The 18,179-nt window shown below is 40.3% G+C and overlaps 1 protein-coding gene across 2 annotated transcripts in view; it reads left to right on the forward strand.

Moving 5' to 3' along the window:
- rusc1 (RUN and SH3 domain containing 1) overlaps nucleotides 1–18,173 on the forward strand; it is a 19,075-nt gene extending 902 nt beyond the window's left edge. Inside the window, exons 2-12 of one of the 2 annotated variants that reach the window (XM_015380576.1) lie at nucleotides 412–3,695; nucleotides 8,045–8,869; nucleotides 11,990–12,112; nucleotides 12,205–12,281; nucleotides 12,999–13,173; nucleotides 13,427–13,532; nucleotides 13,632–13,678; nucleotides 15,124–15,611; nucleotides 15,703–15,944; nucleotides 16,462–16,629; nucleotides 17,154–18,173. In XM_015380576.1, the coding sequence (XP_015236062.1) occupies nucleotides 536–3,695; nucleotides 8,045–8,869; nucleotides 11,990–12,112; nucleotides 12,205–12,281; nucleotides 12,999–13,173; nucleotides 13,427–13,532; nucleotides 13,632–13,678; nucleotides 15,124–15,611; nucleotides 15,703–15,944; nucleotides 16,462–16,629; nucleotides 17,154–17,319 (5,577 nt within the window). In that variant the 5' untranslated portion in view covers nucleotides 412–535 and the 3' untranslated portion in view covers nucleotides 17,320–18,173. The remainder of the gene's footprint in view (nucleotides 1–411; nucleotides 3,696–8,044; nucleotides 8,870–11,989; nucleotides 12,113–12,204; nucleotides 12,282–12,998; nucleotides 13,174–13,426; nucleotides 13,533–13,631; nucleotides 13,679–15,123; nucleotides 15,612–15,702; nucleotides 15,945–16,461; nucleotides 16,630–17,153) is intronic. The other variant, XM_015380577.1, reaches the window with a different exon arrangement.
- Nucleotides 18,174–18,179: the final 6 nt, after the last annotated feature.

An 18,179-nucleotide genomic window follows, 5' to 3' on the forward strand; every position in this document is an offset into this window, starting at 1 on the left:
TATATATATATATATATATATATATTCAATGTAGATATAGCCCTGGGTGGGTTGGTTCAAAGAAGAGAAGGACACACTCATGTGCTGAACTGATTTTGTCATGCTCCAGTTACATCGACATTTTGCTCCAGGTATGGAGGAGGTTTTTGTTTATTTTTTTACACTCCTTTTTATGTGTCATGCATCTTCTTTCGTTTTATTAGCTGGCGGCATTGATGAAAACGCTGTCAACTCATACATATGGAGAAAGCTTTGTGATTGAAATGATAGCTCTATACAAAAGCATTTATATTCTTTTTACTTTTCCTTAGCTTGTTACAGTTAAGACACGTGTAGACTTGGAAAGTGGTGTTTGATTTGCAGAATTTACTCCTTGGAATTATTCACCATGTGTCTCTTTTGGTGTTGCAGGATCTTAGGCGTCCAGCCAAGATGTGACTCTTACGGTGCGTCATAAACAGGATCCGTCCACAAATTTTAGCAACAGTTTCTATAGCAACAGAACTATCAGATAATCTTTAATAGTCCCATTCCCATGATGCAGTCCTCCTCGCAGGCCGCAAAGCCGCGGCGTTTTGATGCCAGTCGGCGGACAGCTAACTCAACTGGGTCCAAGCTTCGTGTCTCTAGTTTTCAGAGGGAAGATAAAAACATGAACACAATCACCAATTCGTCTCCACGGCGGGGTTCTAAAGCCCCCACTGCTTCTTCCAAGAGCAGGATGGTTGCACAGCCAAAAGCTCCAGTAATCCAGTCCAGACTGAGCTCTCAGAAACAAGGTTCCATCATCTCCAGATCGCCTAAACCCAAACTGAAGAGCGCTCGCCCATCTGCAGTGACCCAGATCACACCAGTAGTTGCTGCTCCTCCTCCTCCGCTCCCCTCCGCCCTCCCCCTGGATCCAAACTGCAATGAGCCCAGCCTCCCCTGCCTGTGCTGTGATGGGCGCTCTCCTCAGGACAACAACAGCATGTTCAACCACAACCATAACAACAATAACACCGTGTCCATTAGGCAGCAGCTACAGCTGCCTCCTCCTCCTCCTGTGACTCAGGTGGCCCACAACACCGGGGCTATGGTGGCCAAAGAAGCTGCTCCTGCGCATGCGGAGCCCCCTGCCAAATCTGCCGCCAATGTGGAGATCGATGTAAAGAAAACAGACAAAAACAAAAACATGGAGAACAAAAAAGTAGATGAAGAAGATGCAGAGGAAGGAAGAGGCAGAAATGTTGCTATTGATGTAGATGAGGATGATGACGAGACAGATAGTGATGATGATGACGATGATGACACACTGGTGCCGTCATGCTGTGACTGCCCCCCATCCCTCTTAGAATTCTCTCTGTCCTCCTCCACCTCATCGTCCTCCACTTCCATCAGCTCCTGCTCCGACCTGGAGTCTGACTGTGCCGATCAGTGCGCTTCCATGGGCTCCTCTCAGGACCAGGACCACCTTTCTGCCGCATTAAACCCCAAAGACCACCCACTCATACAATTCCCAGAGTTCAAACCTCCTTCGTCTCTTCCACTTAACAATAATCCCTTCTCCCTAAACTCCCGTTCACCAGTTGCTTCTTGCTCCCCTGATGAGGGCTACCCCTCTGCACTTGACTCACCATCTCCTGACTACTTGGGTGTAAAAAGTGACTCTGATGCTAACAAACTAGATTTGCTTGATTTCTTAGAGTCTGTAGGGGAGTTTGGGAAAATGGAGCGCTTCAGCCAGGTTATCCAAGTTGCTCGCTGGGATCTGGAAGGAGAGCAACACTGGGATGTGCTGAGGGATCGCCTTGATCACCTCGATCGTTTGGAAAAAGTGAACAGGGAGGTGAAGTTGGCTTATGTTGCCAGACTTCATGAGAAGGGGTTTGATCTTGGAGATCTGGAGGAACAGGACCTCTCTGACATCATGGATGAAATGGGGAACATCGACATTTCCTGGAAGCTCTCTAAAACCCGTGACGGAGCAATGGGGGAATCTCAGGAGTTTTCTGATGCCGGGGTTGACCTCACCGCTCCGTCTGACTGCGATGATCCACTTGTTCCGGAATCCCTCACCCCTTCCCCTATGGAGCTGCCACCCAGACCCCCCAAACCTCCTGCCCGTCATGCCAGCGTTAGCTCTGACCTCCACACCTACATTAATATCAGTAGGGAGACCACTTCCATAGCCGTCACCACCTCTCCCACTTTGTCCACTTTCTCCCCCAACTCCTCTTCCCCTACATTTTCGACATTTCGATACGAGAAATCACTCCCCCCATCTCCGCCATCCATCCCTCCTCTCCCTGCCTCCAAACCGGTCCCTTACCTCACCCTCTATACAACTCCTTCTCCACCTCCATCCATCCCCACACCAACCCCGCCCATCCCTCCACCCCGAAAGCGACACCTCGCCAGAAAAGAGGCACAGCGCCTTGCTGCTCTTCAAGCCGAGCAGGAAATGACCCCCCTCTCCCTTCCACCTCCCACCACACGCCCTCCACCCTTGCCTCCTCCACCTGTCATTTCAGTGAGCTGCTCCTCTACTCCCCCCGCCATACCACCTCCACCTGCACTGCCCCCTCCCCCCTCCTTCCACGCATTGGATGTTGAGATCCGGAAGCTGCTAATGCTGGCAGGACTAACCCAGGCCGAGCTCCTCAAACTCAGCCCTGAGCTCGGTGTCTGTGTCGGGGAGCTGGAGGATGAGGAGGAAGCAGATAATCATTTTACATCCAGATCTCCGGAGACCAGAGAGTTCAGATTTCAAGACGGGGTGGAAGAGAGAGAAAACGACACAGGCAAAGTGGATGGAGATGGGAAAGCATCTGAAGAAAGCAATAAAGAGGGGGAAGGCAAAGACAAACAAAGAACAACCTCGTTTTCGGAGATTGCAAGAAGAAGAAAGAAGAACACTGCTTCGATAAGTGACCATTACTACAGCACAACTTTTAGTAATTCGCATGAAGCGAGGGTGAATAATTTCCCTTACCCAAATGAGTTACCAAATTCTCCACCACCTCCTCCACCTCCTCGCCCACTGCCTCCAATCCCCCCGTCTTCAGCCCCCCTTAAAGTTAGCACTTTGCCTGCTAACTCAGAGCAACCTGAGCGCTTTGATTGGCTTATAGCATTCACACCCGAATGTGAACCCCCCCCACAGATTCCAGAACTGGAGAAGAACAAATCCACCTCTGAAATCCCCAAGAAGCTCTCTTCATCAAGTTCATCTTCAGACTCTGGTCCAAAGGTCACTACATTTAAAGAGCTTCGTTTCCGCAATAAGAACGCCTCCCCTCCGACGAAGGTGATCACCGATCCTGAGCCCGACCCCACCGTTATTACCCCTGACCCTGATATACTCTACAACTTGAGGTGGAGGAGAGAGAAGGCAGGCAGCGATGGCAGCCAGTGGGAGTACACATCACAGGCCCAGGCTCTTTTCATGCAGCCGCCCCCAGCCCTCACCTCCATGGCTGCCCTGAAGGAGATGCTGCAGAGAGCTGACAAGGAGGGTGGGCAGTTGGAGCTGTGTCCGACACAGAAGATCGGCTGCTCAGGCAGCGACAGTAGCCTGTGGAACGTCGGCCAAGAAAGAGAGACTGGGGAACTTCAGCAAGAGATGAAGGAAAGGAAGATAGAGGAAGGAAAGGAGAGAGTGGAGGTGAGAGGCCGGGCCGATGGAGGGAGAACTTATGAATCAAGAACAACTGGTGAGTAGAGCTTTCATGCTAAGTCTACATGTTATGAAAAAGATAAAAAAAAAAAAAAAAGTTCTCCAGATCATATTACAAAAGTGTCTAGATTTGCTGTTTTTTTTATTTTCATTTGTGCACAAAAAAGAGACACTTTGTTAGCAGCAGGCGATTTTGTACTTTTTCTTTAGACGAATCTATGAAAAATTGCAAGGAGAAAAAATATGCCGAAATAAAAATATTTTCCAGAAAATTAATTCCCAGAGAGCTTTTAGAGGAAAATCTGTTTTTTATGCTCCGTACCTTTTGAATTTTTTAACATTTGCTATAATACAGCCAGAACATTGGTGTGTTTCATTGGGATTTTACATAATAAACCAACACAAGGCCAGATGACATTGGGAAGTGGAGGGAAAATAACAGATCAGTTCAAACATTAATGTACTCTGTGGGACTGCCTTTGCTGCATATATTTTTGGATATGTCTCTACTGGCTTTACACACCTGGAAAGTATTATTTTTTTATTTCTCTTCCATGTAAAGTACCTGAAACTTTGGCAATTGGATAATTGGAAATAGATTTTGGTCTGGACTTTGACTGGACCATTCCAGCACATCAATATGCTTTAATCTAAACTAATCCATTGAAGCTCACTGTGTGTATCCTGCTCAAAGGTTAACACGCTTAAGTCTTTTGCAGCTGTCAAAGTACAGCAAAAGCTATGGTGGTGGATTAGTGTTAGTTAACTGATTTTCTTTATTTTATTTGAGTTTAGTATGGGCAAAAAAGTCAGAATTCTGATTTTAGTCTCAGGATTCTCACTTTTTTCTCATAATTCTGACTTGAGTCTCAGGATTCTGACTTTTTTTCCCCAGAATACTGCCTTTAATGTCAGAAGTCTGACCCTTTTCTCAGATTCTCGGAAGACTTTTTCCCCCATATTAAACTCAAATAAAATTAAAAATCAGTTAAATTTTTCTTGTGGCTCTAATCTTTAAAAAAAAGCAGTATGAAGATGAGTTTTCATGGTTTTATGCATTGTTAGTTTCCTTTCCCATTTATTAGACGTCTTGTCAAAATATTTCTGAAGGATTAAAGATCTTTCAAAGTCAGGGTTTTTTGGAAGTAAAAAATGAAGAAACATGAGACATTGCATAATCCTGAAAGTTTGCATAATTATGTGTACATTACACACTATACATTAAAGTTGAAATGATAAGATAATGAAAATGGAAGAGTAGAGGTAGCAATAAGGCAAATCATCTTGCAGAGATAATTTGCTTGGATGTTCTCCCCCAGCTTTTCTGGAAAGATGAAAATGTTGACTCATTAAAGGTAATGGTACACTGAACGTGACTCAGAGTGAAAGTAGGGATAATTTGATGGATGGCAGATAATGAGAGGTAGAGACCGAGAGTTTAGCGAGAGAGGGAGGCAGAAGCTGGAACAACCATGAGGATAGATGAGGTAATATGAGATAAGGTAGGTGGTTGGAAACTTTCCAGCCAGTGCATCCTCTACTGGTTATCAAAGTGTGATTTCATCATAAACTTATTGAATTATTTATTGTCTCTTCATACTAATAAGGGTTGGGGGATAATGGAGAGCATCGAAGAATAATTTATTATCCTTTTTTCCTCTTAAATCCTCACTTGTCTGTTTTTCTTATCAGGCTTTTTATGCAGTCCTGAAAACTATTAGTTACCTCATTTCATATCTCCCTGATAAAAAAAAAAAAAAAGATTGTAAAATATTTGTATTTCTAAACTTTATTCTCCTTCCCACTGTTTTTCTAATATCCTTTCCTTTTTGTGTTTGCTATTTTCCTTTATTATTCCATTATTTGTCCACTTTATCCCTCCTTCCTCTGGAGTACGTAATTCTGTTTTTAAGCCATGCATCTGAATCTGTTTTACGTTTAGACTTTGGCCAACCCAAAACCTTCTTTCTGTTTTTATCCTGTCCTGAACCATTTAGACGTGGACTCACAGAATATTATTCTGCTGGATTCTATAGTCAATTTGTTTTTTTTTTTTGTTTTTTACAGCACTGTAGATTTAAATCCCATCAGTTTCTGATGTGCAGGACGGCTACACTACTGCTTCCACACTGCCTCTCCCATCCTGGTTTATTTCTAATTTCTCAGATCAAATTAGATCCAGTGCTGTAACAAAAGTCTGTTAGAAACTCAGACTCAAATTAGTGTCCAAAAAATAACTCAACATTAATTAATTAAGCTTAATAGTTAAGCATTTCTACTTCCTAAAGTCTATAATAGTTCAAAATTTTACCTAAAACTTTTAAACAAATGAACAAGATAAATGTTTTTCATGAAATAACTGCAGTGAAATGAAAAAGAAACTGACTGAGAAAAGGTGTGTACACCTTTAAGAGCCAAAGGGGTGGATCTCAGTGTATAGGCCAATTGCTACAGGAGTTTTCTTATAATAGGAAGTATCATATGTTGACTACCGTTCAAAGGAAGCAGAATTCTAAACAAGGTACGACTGCTCTCTAAGCTCTTTTTTAGATTAGCAGAGAAGTTGCATCTTTGAGAAGCTGTTCAGAGGCAAGGATAGAGGCTAAGATGAGTTATCTCTGTCTACTGACTCAGCATTCATATGCTGACTGCTGCTACTGCTGGAGAGGACAGGAAGGTTAAGGCAGAGGAGGAAACAAGAAAAAAAATCAGAGGGAAGGTGATCCAGAGATGGCAGACGACTGCCGTGCACTTAAAAATATCTGCACTAATTTACTTTGTCCTACAATTTATAACCTCCATTTACACAGCATGAAAAAGAGGTAGAAATTCAAACACACACTGGCCTGCAAAAGTATTTATACTCCTTAAGCTTTTTCACAGGTAGCCACAAGACAATCAAACCCCTTAATGTTTTATATTGGGATTTGGATCGGGGGTTTTTTTGGTTTTTTTTTTTAAGAATACCAAAAAATGTAAACATGTATTTTTATTTTGTCAGCATCTCTCCTTCCCTGACCTGGTTTTTACTATGATCATGCCTACAATTCCTATAACTGTATTTCTGTTAGCCTTCCAAATCTATAGCCTGACATTTCTGTTAATTCAGTCATATTGATGTTTGCTGACTTTTTCTATTTGTGGAAACAATAATTTTCAAGTTTGACAACATGTTCTTGATTCCCAATTAGGAATTAGGATTGAACTTTTAGTGCATGAATATGGTCTGATGTGTTTGCATTCTATCCCATTCCTACATGCATAGCACTATATTTCATCATAGCATTGTCCATCCAGGCCAAACGGTTACAACTGCCTCTTTCACCAGATCTGTAGATCTGCCTCTTGGCTACTTATCTGAGTAATTATTTTCCTGCCCATCTTGTTAGTTAAGGCCGTTTATTCCCTAATATTCTCGAACAAACAGACCGTTTTAGAACAGCTGGAATCATACAGATATGATATTCTACACATGTAGATTGTCGAGCAAATGGTTGCTCTACAAAGATTTTCACTCACTGGTTGGTCTGTCATATTAATTTCAGTGAAAAACATTGAAATGTGTGGCTGTTTCATAGAAAATGTCAAAAAATCAAGAGGTATGGATTTTTTTTTTTAAGGCAGTGTAGTTTCAGTTTGAAGGATTCCCTGCTTCACTGATGGTTTTAAGAAAATTAGACTACAAAATCATGCCTTATGCTTTATGGAATACTTTCTAAAACATACTATAACAACCTAATACCTGTAGAGAAAGGTAAAAGTGAACATGGTAAAGTTAATTTTGTTTTTTGTTGTTTTTTTTTTCAAAATTGGAAAATAAAAAGATTTCTGTTCAAAGCTGCCATCTGCTGGTCATATCATAATCCTTTTCTCAGGTGCTTTCAGATTCCCTTTATATTTCGTCTACTGATACAAAAACAAATGCAAGCTAGGAACTAACAGCCGATAATTTGCAGTCAGAACATCCCAGATGGGACAGACTGAGAAGGTCTGAGGATTAAACTAGTTACAGCCACAGAATAACCTTCTGTTTTGATAAACTGTGCTCTTGCATACAAAAAGTGTGGAAATGTCCTTCTTAAATCAGCCTTACTGTCTCCCATGGTCAGTTTTTAAATGTCAGCCATGTTTAAATGCTTTATTGCTCAATGTGATGAAGATTTCTGCTGAAAATGTTGGCAGGATTGTGGATTTTTCTCCTGTTTTACACTAACATTCTCTACATCTCTCTCTCTTTCTCCTTCCCATTTCTTTGCTGCATTATCTCACCTTGTTTTTCTGACCCATCCATCCCACTCGGTTGTATTCATTCTATGTCCATTGCTTGGCTTTGCGTCTGCCCTACCCTGATTAAAATGTCCCCCTCTAATACTCTGAATCAAATAGTTTCCTCGCCCCCACTGTCCCTTGCGCGATCCTCCCAACCCTACTTCCTGCACTCCACCCTCCCTCCCCATCCCCCAGACCCCCGTAGCTCCCAGCTCCTTGCAGATCCATGGTCCTCCAGTGAACAGTGGAGTCCTGCTGCTGCAGGCTCACCTTGTATCCACAGAGACGACTCCAGCTCTCTTGTGGGCTCTGAATTTAACGATTCCCTGGCTGGTTATGGTGCAGACTCTCCTGATTACTACAGAGACATTTTCAGTGAAAACTCACAGTCAGCTTATAAATACGTCAGTGATCCCAAAACAAACACAGAGGACTTGGATTGGAAGTGTAATTTTGACTCACTTTACAGCAGAGACTCGGAGAAGCAAAGCGACACCCACGCTTTGTTTAGTGGCACCTCCGGGGCGCAGGGATGCACCACCCCGTATAAGAACATAGAAGTCATGATGACTTACTCTGACGGCATCAATGCTGATTCTCTGTATTCAGAGAGGCGCTCCCATGCCGACGAAAGCAGTATTAAGGCTAGAATGTCCAAAGAGCTCCCCCCTCTCCCCACATGCTACTTGTACCACCCTAAAAACTGCCCACTCCACCGGGGAGCGCCACCCCGCCTCTCACCCATCGGCGCCCTATCCCCTCCACAAAGATCAGGAGCTCCCTCGCTCTCTTGCCTCAACTCCCCGCTCTTCCCCCGCTCACACACCCTCCCTGCCCTCGCTGCTCCCCTCTATTACCCCAATCTTTACCCCCCCATCCCACCCAGTGCACCCCCCTTACCCCCTAAATTCTACCAGGGTCCTCGGCAGCCACATGTGTCGAGTAAGAGTTTCTCTCCTACATTTGCATTTTACATTTTCTTCCTCTCTCTTTTTTTTTGTGTCAGACATTTTAGTTCTGAGTTTATCACTCTGGAGCAGCTGTTCCTTTTTTCAGCATTTGGGGGAGTTTTCCAGATATAAAAGTAGCTGTTTATCATATAAGCGGGCAGCTCCCATGGTCATCTGATATATCCTGCCACCCTATCTCCTATCTGTCAAATCTGCTAGATGGTGTTCAGGCGGGGAACAGCTGGTCCTGTCACAGTGTGTCTACAGCCACTCTGCTCAGTCTGTCTCTCTTTGTCCTCTGTCTGTTTGTCAGGTTGATATGTTCTGCCTGCTCTCCTTGTTTTTCTTTTCTTTCTGCATGATGTGTTAAAATGGACACATGCATCTCAATCAAAACACATCGACAGAACAGTAGACATTTTATTAAAGTAAAAAATAGGAACTAATGGGATTGATGTTTAAAGTTATCCATTTGTTTGTTGTCTCACCGTTTGACATCTGTTAAGTCCCTGTTTACAAGGGCTTTAAAAGATGTCCAGCTAAATGAGATCAGGGTAAATCATTTTAGAACTTCTCTACATTTCATGAACCCTTTAAACTTTATAAATTGAACAATGTTTTGTTTTCTTTTTAGGAGGGGTTAAGGTATATAAAACTTAAAAAAGCAATATGTGGTTGAATGAGCTTGTACACCCTCTTTAAACAGATCATAGGTTTGAATTGAAGCACCAAATAAAGCTCGTGTTAGAAATCAGTGCAAACCTTTCATCATTACGTATTTATATTTGTTTTACTTTCATTTTCAGATTTGGGTTTATCTTAATAGATATAAATACATTTTTCACTTTGATTATATTTATCAATGTAATTATCTTTATAGGTGTAGTTATTGTACTATAATAATTACCGTAATAAAGCTGTATTTATTTTGTGTAACTGTCCCTCAAAGCTTAAAAGAAACAACATTGTTCTCTGTTTTTAATTGGGGATTATTTTTTTTATTTTTTTTGCTTTTTGCAAAGCAGTACTATGCAGAGAGCTCTAAAGCATTAGAGTGATTAAATTGCCAGATGTAAGGAGAAGTTTACTAGTTAATTAGCATGTTATTTAATACTCTTTGGGGAAAATTTAAAAAGCAGTCATTATTGAGTGACCACAACTGCACTATCAAAGATAGATGTCCCTTTTTTAACTGATTAAAAGATGAGAGTAGTCCTGCAACTAACAATTATTTTGCAAATCGATTAATTCATCGATACATTTTTCAATGAACAGACTAACGACCAGATTGCCTTAAGGTCCTTAAAGAAGGTTTTTAAAGAAGTTAAACCATGTGAAATTAAAACATTTCTAATTGAGTAGTTCTGGATAGAGCACATTGACCGACGAAAAATATATATTTTTTTTACTTGAAAGCAAAATATTTAAATATTCTGTTTAATTTCATATAATTGCTGCTTTAACTGGTTTGCTTGTCAGCTAAAGGCACGTTTTACAGTCTTTACTTTCCATTTAGCAATTTATTGATTGTACTATAAATTAGTTGACAATTATTTCAATAATAAATAATTATTTCAATAATAATAAGTAAATGTTTCAGCCCTAGATGAGAGGAAATAGCTCAGGGGGGCTACATGAGGCAAACAGCAAGAGGTTTTTTAACTATTCGCTTTGTAGGATATTTGACAATGATCTCTTATAATATGTCTTTACTACGGTATAGAGTGGAATGTTGGAAAAACAGCTACAGATCGTAGAGAAACACCTAAAAATGGCTAAAAAAATGCAAAGCAACATAAAAAGGTGTGTGAAAATATGTTATGGTCTGATGGAACAAAGTTAGTTTTTTGGCCATATTACCAAAGAATAGTTTTTTGGACATCTTTGCCATCTTCTAAAGAGCACCATACATACAGTGAGACAGCTATAGAGCTGTAGTTAGACTGCTGGAAGATGATCTTCATCTAGCAGCACTTTAGCAACCCAAACCTTATATTCAAACCATTATAAAAATGGCTTCTTTAGAAAAAACATTATACTTCTTTTTCTAAGGGCTCAGCATGAGCTCATACCTGACTTTAAAGAACTCCCTCTGATAAAGTTGGAACACTTTTACAGAGGAGAGTGGCTGAATATTGCCTTTCTGCAGCTCTGATGGGATCCTATCCAAAAAGGCTGAAGGATGGAATAAAACCAAAAGGTGCTTCAGCAAAGTATTATTGTAAGGGTGACCATATTTATTCAACCACGTTTATCTTTGACTCAAAAAACTTGAACTTTTATTTTTACTTTTTATTGTTTAATTATAACCTATAGAGGTTAGAAGTCACATTAAAGGTGTAAAATGCTCTGATATTATTTATTTTTGGAAACTGCATAATGGGAACTTGAAAATAGTTCCCATTATGCAGTTTTCAAGTATTTTCAAGTTCCTTCAATGGGCAAAAAAGCTTTATTGTTAGTATTGCTTTTCCAATAGATCTTGGTCATATTGAGATTTAGCTTTGCAAGGTGAATAATTTTAAACCTATCTTTTAAGTAAATAAAACTGTCAAATTGGCTACTCATTGTAATGGAATATGTATTTCTGTTTATATAAGAGTAATGAAGGATATTTATTTAACTTTAAACAAACAATTGAGATTGACTGTTTTGACTCGTTTGTACATACATTTTAGACGTTTGTTCTTATCTTAAAGTTTCTTCCAAATGTAAGATATATGAGGCTTTAAAAGAATCACAATATTTGAATTGTGTCAAATGAGCCTGATATTCTCCCTGGAAGTGTTTGGAGTTTAGCTTTAGGACTCGTTTAAGGAAATCTATGGTATAAATTAGAAGTATTCAGTAAATTATTATAGATTTAATTTTTGTCCCAATATGTTTATAAGCTGAGATCAATGCATGGATTCACTTTAACTCTGAAGCTGATAGGAGGTCATCCTCATGGATCCAGATGTAAATGTAGACCCAACACTAAGAAGATGTGCTTACTCACCCTTAAAAGCACAATCTGCTTACATCTGCCTTATTTTACTTACTAATAACAATTATTTTGGTTTTGCACAGAGATTGACATTATAAGTAATTGTTCTTACCCTACTATTGTAAGCCGTTCGCAGTGTCTCTTTCGCCGGCTCTGTACTGAAGACAGATGATCCCTGGATGGGTGAGGATGTGGATCACCCAGTGAGGGGTCTCAGTCTGACCTCTCTATGTCTCCAGGAGAAGAAAGGTTTGCATTCCTTCTTTTGTGTATTTTCATGCTTTTCTCTGCTGCATAGTAACTTATAATCAGGGTTGTGTTGTGTTGCTTCTGTTCTTCAGCTCTGGTCAGTGGAGTTAGCGCTGCAGTGGAAGCCATCTTGGCTCAGTTCAGTTCTTCTCGGACCGTAGTCCAGAAGGTCAGTTCTTTAACTACTTTGAGTGGCAGAGCTTTTTATCCTTTTTAATACCTGAATAAATGGCTTTAAATGGATAGTTTGCAATAGGTTTTTTTATTTTTTTTTTCTGACTACTTTTGGGGAAGAAAATCTATTTTAGAATATGTAAACTCTTTTACATATTTCTCAGGTTGGGGGTGTTAAATGGAATAAAACGTGAAGGTTACAAGCTTAAAATAGTTACAAATGCACTGCAAAAAAAACATCAAAATCTTGATAAGTCATTTTTTCTTAAAATAAGTGCATTTGTTCTTGAATTGAGGAGATAAAAGAGACACCTTGCCAATGGAACGAGACAATTTGGATTTAAAATAAGAAAACACAATTGCATTGTCTTATTTCAAATGAATATTATCTAATTGTGAGTAAAAATACTGATTCCATTGCCAAACTATCTCATTTACCTACTCAAACCAAGGGTGAATACACTTAATTTAAGAAATTATTATTTATTTTTAGATCATTTTTCCAGTGTGTTATTAGAAATTATGATATTTGCATTTTTACTATTTTCTGTATAGTCTTGTCACCAAATAATCCTTTAAATACTTTTACATGAGTCCTGTTGTTCTCTTCTTCTTCTCTTGAGCTTTTCCTTTGAAACTTATTTTTCACTAATGCCACAAACCTTTTAACTCCCTCAATCTCATTTCCCTCCCCATGTTTACTTCTCCTCAGGCCTTATCAGGAGACAGCACTATAAATCCATCTCTGGGCCGTGTGGTGCTGCAGTGCCTCTGCCCCGCCCTGCACAACTTGCTGACCGACGGCCTTAAACCTCATCAGAGTGATCTGATTGCAGGCCGGAGGCCAAACTCAGCCTGGAGTCTGGTGCAGGCCACAACAAGGACAGGTACTATCCAAAGCATCAAGTGATATAACAGTGGGAAGAAGCTGTCTCTCAATTTTTGGCAATGATAAACTTTAACTTTGGTTTTTTTCCCTCACTTCATCTCAGTTGATATTTATTGTTGAAAATGCTGATTAAAGGGAACCTGCTGGATGTAGATATTGATCGGTTTATGAGTGCCAAGCGTCACAGCAGTATTTCAACCCTGTTTTCCTCTTTTCCTCTCTCATTCTGCCTCATCCAACTATTTAACAAGGTCCCAAAACTCAAGCCTTATTCAACCTCCAAATCCGAGTTGGCGAGCTGCCACAGCTGAGACAGAGCAAACAGAGGTTCAATGCATTCCTTCTTGGTCTGCTAAAGTAAGAAAAGGCTCTTGTTACTCACCCCTGTCTGAGAGTTTGACATTCTGTCCTGTAAAAACGTTCTTACTGTGGTCTTATACTGATTTTGTCTCACAGCACCAAGCTTCTTGATTTCTGGCTGTCTCATCTTCAGACTTGCTGCGGTAAGTTTCTAAACCCAAAACAGATCTCATTGAGTCACAGGACCTAGAAAATGTACTCATATCTCTTGAGATATGTTGCATTTAGGAACACAAAAAAAACACATTTTGGTAGTGGGTTCTTTTGCATTGCATTATCTAGATGTGTGTCTGCCAGTGTTGGATGTACTGTTTACATTATGAGAGAACTAGTAAATGCATTAGTTTTCCATTTAAAAAGTAATCCATTTTCTTTTCACACTTTGGTAAAACCATTGTGTTGCTTGCAATCTGGAGCAGTATGTTATTACAACATACCGGTACAATCAATGCAGCTTTTCACAAGGTCACACTCAGGCGAGGACTGCTTTCTCTTTTAAGTGAAACAACGGAGCAGGGACCCTGAGGTAGAGTCATCCATGAGGCCGACTGGTTTAGGAGCCATAATGTTGGCGGGTGTTGATTGCTTAAACAGACTGAGATCCAAATACATAATTTTAGATCATAAAAAGTAACTGCATTGCAACTTTTCTAGTAATTATTTTGTGCAGTGAATAAGTTACTAATTCAGTCACTCTTTGCAACTGTAACTAGTTGCTTTTTTAATTTGTGTGCCTAAAACTGGGCTCTGCTACACCACACCTGATTGGAAACAATGCCATTATCATGCTTGCCAACTTTCCCAATTTATGAAGGAGACTAGATATTTTATGTTAGCTCCCACCCAGCTACCGATCAGTAATACCTCCCGCTAATCTCTGATTTTTTTTTTTTTAGTGAAGGAAAAAAGGTACGCTTGTGGGGGATATATATCTTAGTATTTGGCAACCAGGTTTCTTTACACTCATCTGCTGTTATAGAGTTAAACAATTTGTTACAATTTTGAATAAGTTTTGTTTCTTTAATTGCATGAATCTGAATGTCTTTTTAATTTGATGTGTAATACTGCATGACAGATGCACTGCACTGTAAGGGTCTTTTTATTTAGCCTTCTGGTACTCATTTCAATAATTCAAATTTTGTGGGGTTAAATTACAAGGAAGGAAACGACAAATAATTTCCCTGTGGACCGATACACAGATGAAAAAGCAACCTACCAGCAGCTAGCAAGTGGTGCAGAAGCCTGTCAGCCACCCAATTATTTCATTCAGGTGTGTGGCGGCAAGGAAACACCTTAGATATGCAGGACATTTGGAACGGCAACACTGTGGTGGACCAGACCAAAGTAGCAAATAAAATGATTGAATAAGGTGTGCATTTGAATAGAGCCCCCTTTACTCTGGCATTGATGAATTAAATCAGGTGTAAATAATTCCCTTCAGAAACCTCATCATTGATAGATTCCAACTGTGTTCTTGAATTTAGGTAGGAATAAAAGCTGTTTTGTGACAGAATACTTTACTACTAAAAAGTATAGGAAGTATAAAAGCTTTTACTATTGCTATAACTTATATTTTTCCTCATCTCAGATGTGCTGGAGGCATATTACCACCCTACTTCCTTTATGCGTCTGTCGCTGAGCTCCTGCAGGCCTCTGTTTGAGGAGCTGCTCCTCGTGCTGCAGCCCCTCAGCCTGCTCACCTTCAACCTGGACCTGCTTTTCCAGCACCATCATTTGGAGGCAGATGATCACAGGCCTGAGATGCTCAGGTCTCCCCAACAGGAAGCTGGGCTCCAGCAGTCACTGACTGGCCAACAGAAAACTACAGCTGGTGGATATATAGAAACCCTCTCAGAAGTGACTTTTGGAAGTCCAGAACATTCAGAAAATACAAATTCTTCGCCGATTTCTAACGGGAGATCAGAGTCATCATTGGGTACCGATTCTGAACCTGTGAAAGCTTCAGTGAGTTTTGGACAAACAAGTCCTCAACTGTTGTGGGTCCAGGAAAAGGAAATTGAAACTTTACCCCTTCCTAATGTTGAGGAGGATAGCTTTACTCATCAAGCAGGACAGGTCCGTGTTTTATCATCATGATTATTCAGCCACATGTAATTCTATTTACCTGCCAAGTTGACTTTTCTTTTCTTTGTTCCTGTAACTATAGGTAATACAGCAGGGCTGGGGAGCTGTGGTGCGCTGGGGCGGTCGGCTGAGCCAGAACCTGGCTGATTTTAGCCTTTCTGCTGTGAAGAAGGAGGAGACAAAAGCCAGTAGTGCTGATATCCAGGACCAGGCAGGGAGTGACTCCTCCTCTGTCAGTGAAACTCAGGTTCCCTGGAATCTGGGCCGACTCTTTGGAGCTTCCAGAAGCCCACACAGTCCTACGGGTCACATGCCACCAACCAGGTCAGCCACTGACTTTACAGTGTAGCTTAGCAAAGAGCAGTCCAACATTGCTTTAACACTACGTCCTAAAATAAGGTTTATTTCTTAGTTTATATAGCCTGTTTTTTCTTACAAAGAATCAAAAACATTTACCTGTAAAAAAAAAAACAAATCAGAAAACAAAGTAATAAAAAGTGAAGTAATATGTAAAAATAAAACAAGAATGATTCTTGGTTTATTTAAATAAACTTTTTATAAATGAATTAAATAAAAGCCTCTGAAAATATTAGTAACTAAAACTTACCTGATTCAGATTTCCAGTTATCTCTCTAATTGGGGGCTATAGTATGGATGGATGGATGGATGGAAATACAAATTTCTTTTTATGCTCTAACCTCGGATATTGTCAAATCGAACTGAATTTTTTTACCGTTTGTTTTCACAATGAATTAAAATTGAACTTTCAATAGTTTTATCCCAACTATGTGTTTAGTATTAAATCCCATGGCCCAGTCTGTGTGATTTGTCCAATCCATAGGCGTCCTTCTCAGTGGTTAGCTCCTGGTGTCACGGCTCTGACCCGAATGGTGAGCAGCAGTTCCAGCCCAACGCTACGAGGAACCAGTGAATGTCATGAAGGAAGGGACACGGAATCAGAGAAAAAAACAGACAGCACGGAGATGATGGAAAGACCCAGACAATACAGGTAAACCCCATAAACTGATGGTGAAATTAAGACAGTTTTAGCTGCTTAAAGCTACACTCTTTTTTTTTTTTTTTTTATATATAATCATCACAAGAAAGAAAGAAGGGCTCGTTGAATATTTTACAGACTTTAAAAATCACTGGGCTTAGATAAAAATCAAATCCCTAATGGCGGGATCTCTAAAAACATGTTCTGCCATTATTAACATGAAATCAAATCATCAGATTTAAACCATTAATTATACAACAGGATGTATTAGTCATTGAAATATTATGACCTCATATTCAGAGACAAAGCATGACGTCTCAGCTTTTCTGAGCCCTCCAAGAATCCCAGTAGGTGTATCAGAGACCACAATAGCTCCTATTATCCGTTCTCTGGTCAAAGGACTTTTAACTGGCTGGTGACTCATCCTGCTGATAGGCCCTGATCGTGACTCACATAGTCCTTCCTCATAAGCTAGCTGACAGCATTCTTTCCATCCTCTGTGAACCAGCATCACTGTAACCGATCTTCTACTTCAGGTCTGTTCGAACGCTGTGTGACCACTCTGGAACCGGTTCGGAGCTCAGCTTCTGCAAAGGCGAAGAGCTGGTGGTGCTGGGAGGCGTCGATCAGGATTGGATTCGATGTCGTCAGGGAGACAAGGAGGGGCTGGTACCTATTGGCTACACCTCCCTCATCATGTGACGTCGACACTAACTGCTGCACTAAAATAAATATAATATTTAATATATGAATTTAAAATATATAAAATTAAAGATATTTTAAGTGAGTATTGAGGGGTTATGGGAAAGCCGCACTACTCCGAAAGGGATATTTTTGGTGGGTTTGAGTTCAGAGCCTGATGCCATCTGCTCTGTTTTACTTTTATCATCAGTAGTCTCCAGTTTTCTCCTGTTGTGAACATATGGGGACTTTTTTCCCCATTAAAACTCATCCTGTTTGATAGCTAATGGGTTTAAGGAGGAGAAACACAACAGATGGCATGAAGTAATGACTCAACTCAAAATTAAATCATAATGATATTTGACTGAAATATCCCTTTTGATGCCTTTCATTCCATTCTGCTGCTGGTCTGACGCTAATGGCAGGGGGACCCAGTCTGTTTCACAGCTGCAGATCAGGAAATGAAGAAAGAGTGCTGGAGTATTGCACCGCAGCTCCTGTTTGTATCAATGTGGTGAATTGTAGCCGTAGTCTGTGTTCCCTTATCACCCTCTCATCATTGGCTCTGGTTTGTGTGTTTCAGCGGTTCTAGTAGACTGTATAAATATATATAAATTATAATAAATCCATGTCTATAGCTATATAAATTAAGAATGATTTTACCTAGATAGAAAGATAGGTGACCAAGATTAAACGGTGAAACAGTGAAGACTGTGATGTTATTGTGTGTCTGACTGATTATCAGAATAAATAACGGATCCATCTTCACCAGTATAACTCCCCTCATTTACTCTGTGGATTTCCTGCAAAGTGAATTCTTTATTTTATTACAAATCCAGCATCTTCCTCTGTGTGTATTTTGTGTTGCTGTTGTTTTGCCA

Source organism: Cyprinodon variegatus, unplaced genomic scaffold (assembly GCF_000732505.1).
Source record: "Cyprinodon variegatus isolate N-32 unplaced genomic scaffold, C_variegatus-1.0 Scaffold217, whole genome shotgun sequence".
Lineage (NCBI taxonomy): Eukaryota > Metazoa > Chordata > Actinopteri > Cyprinodontiformes > Cyprinodontidae > Cyprinodon > Cyprinodon variegatus.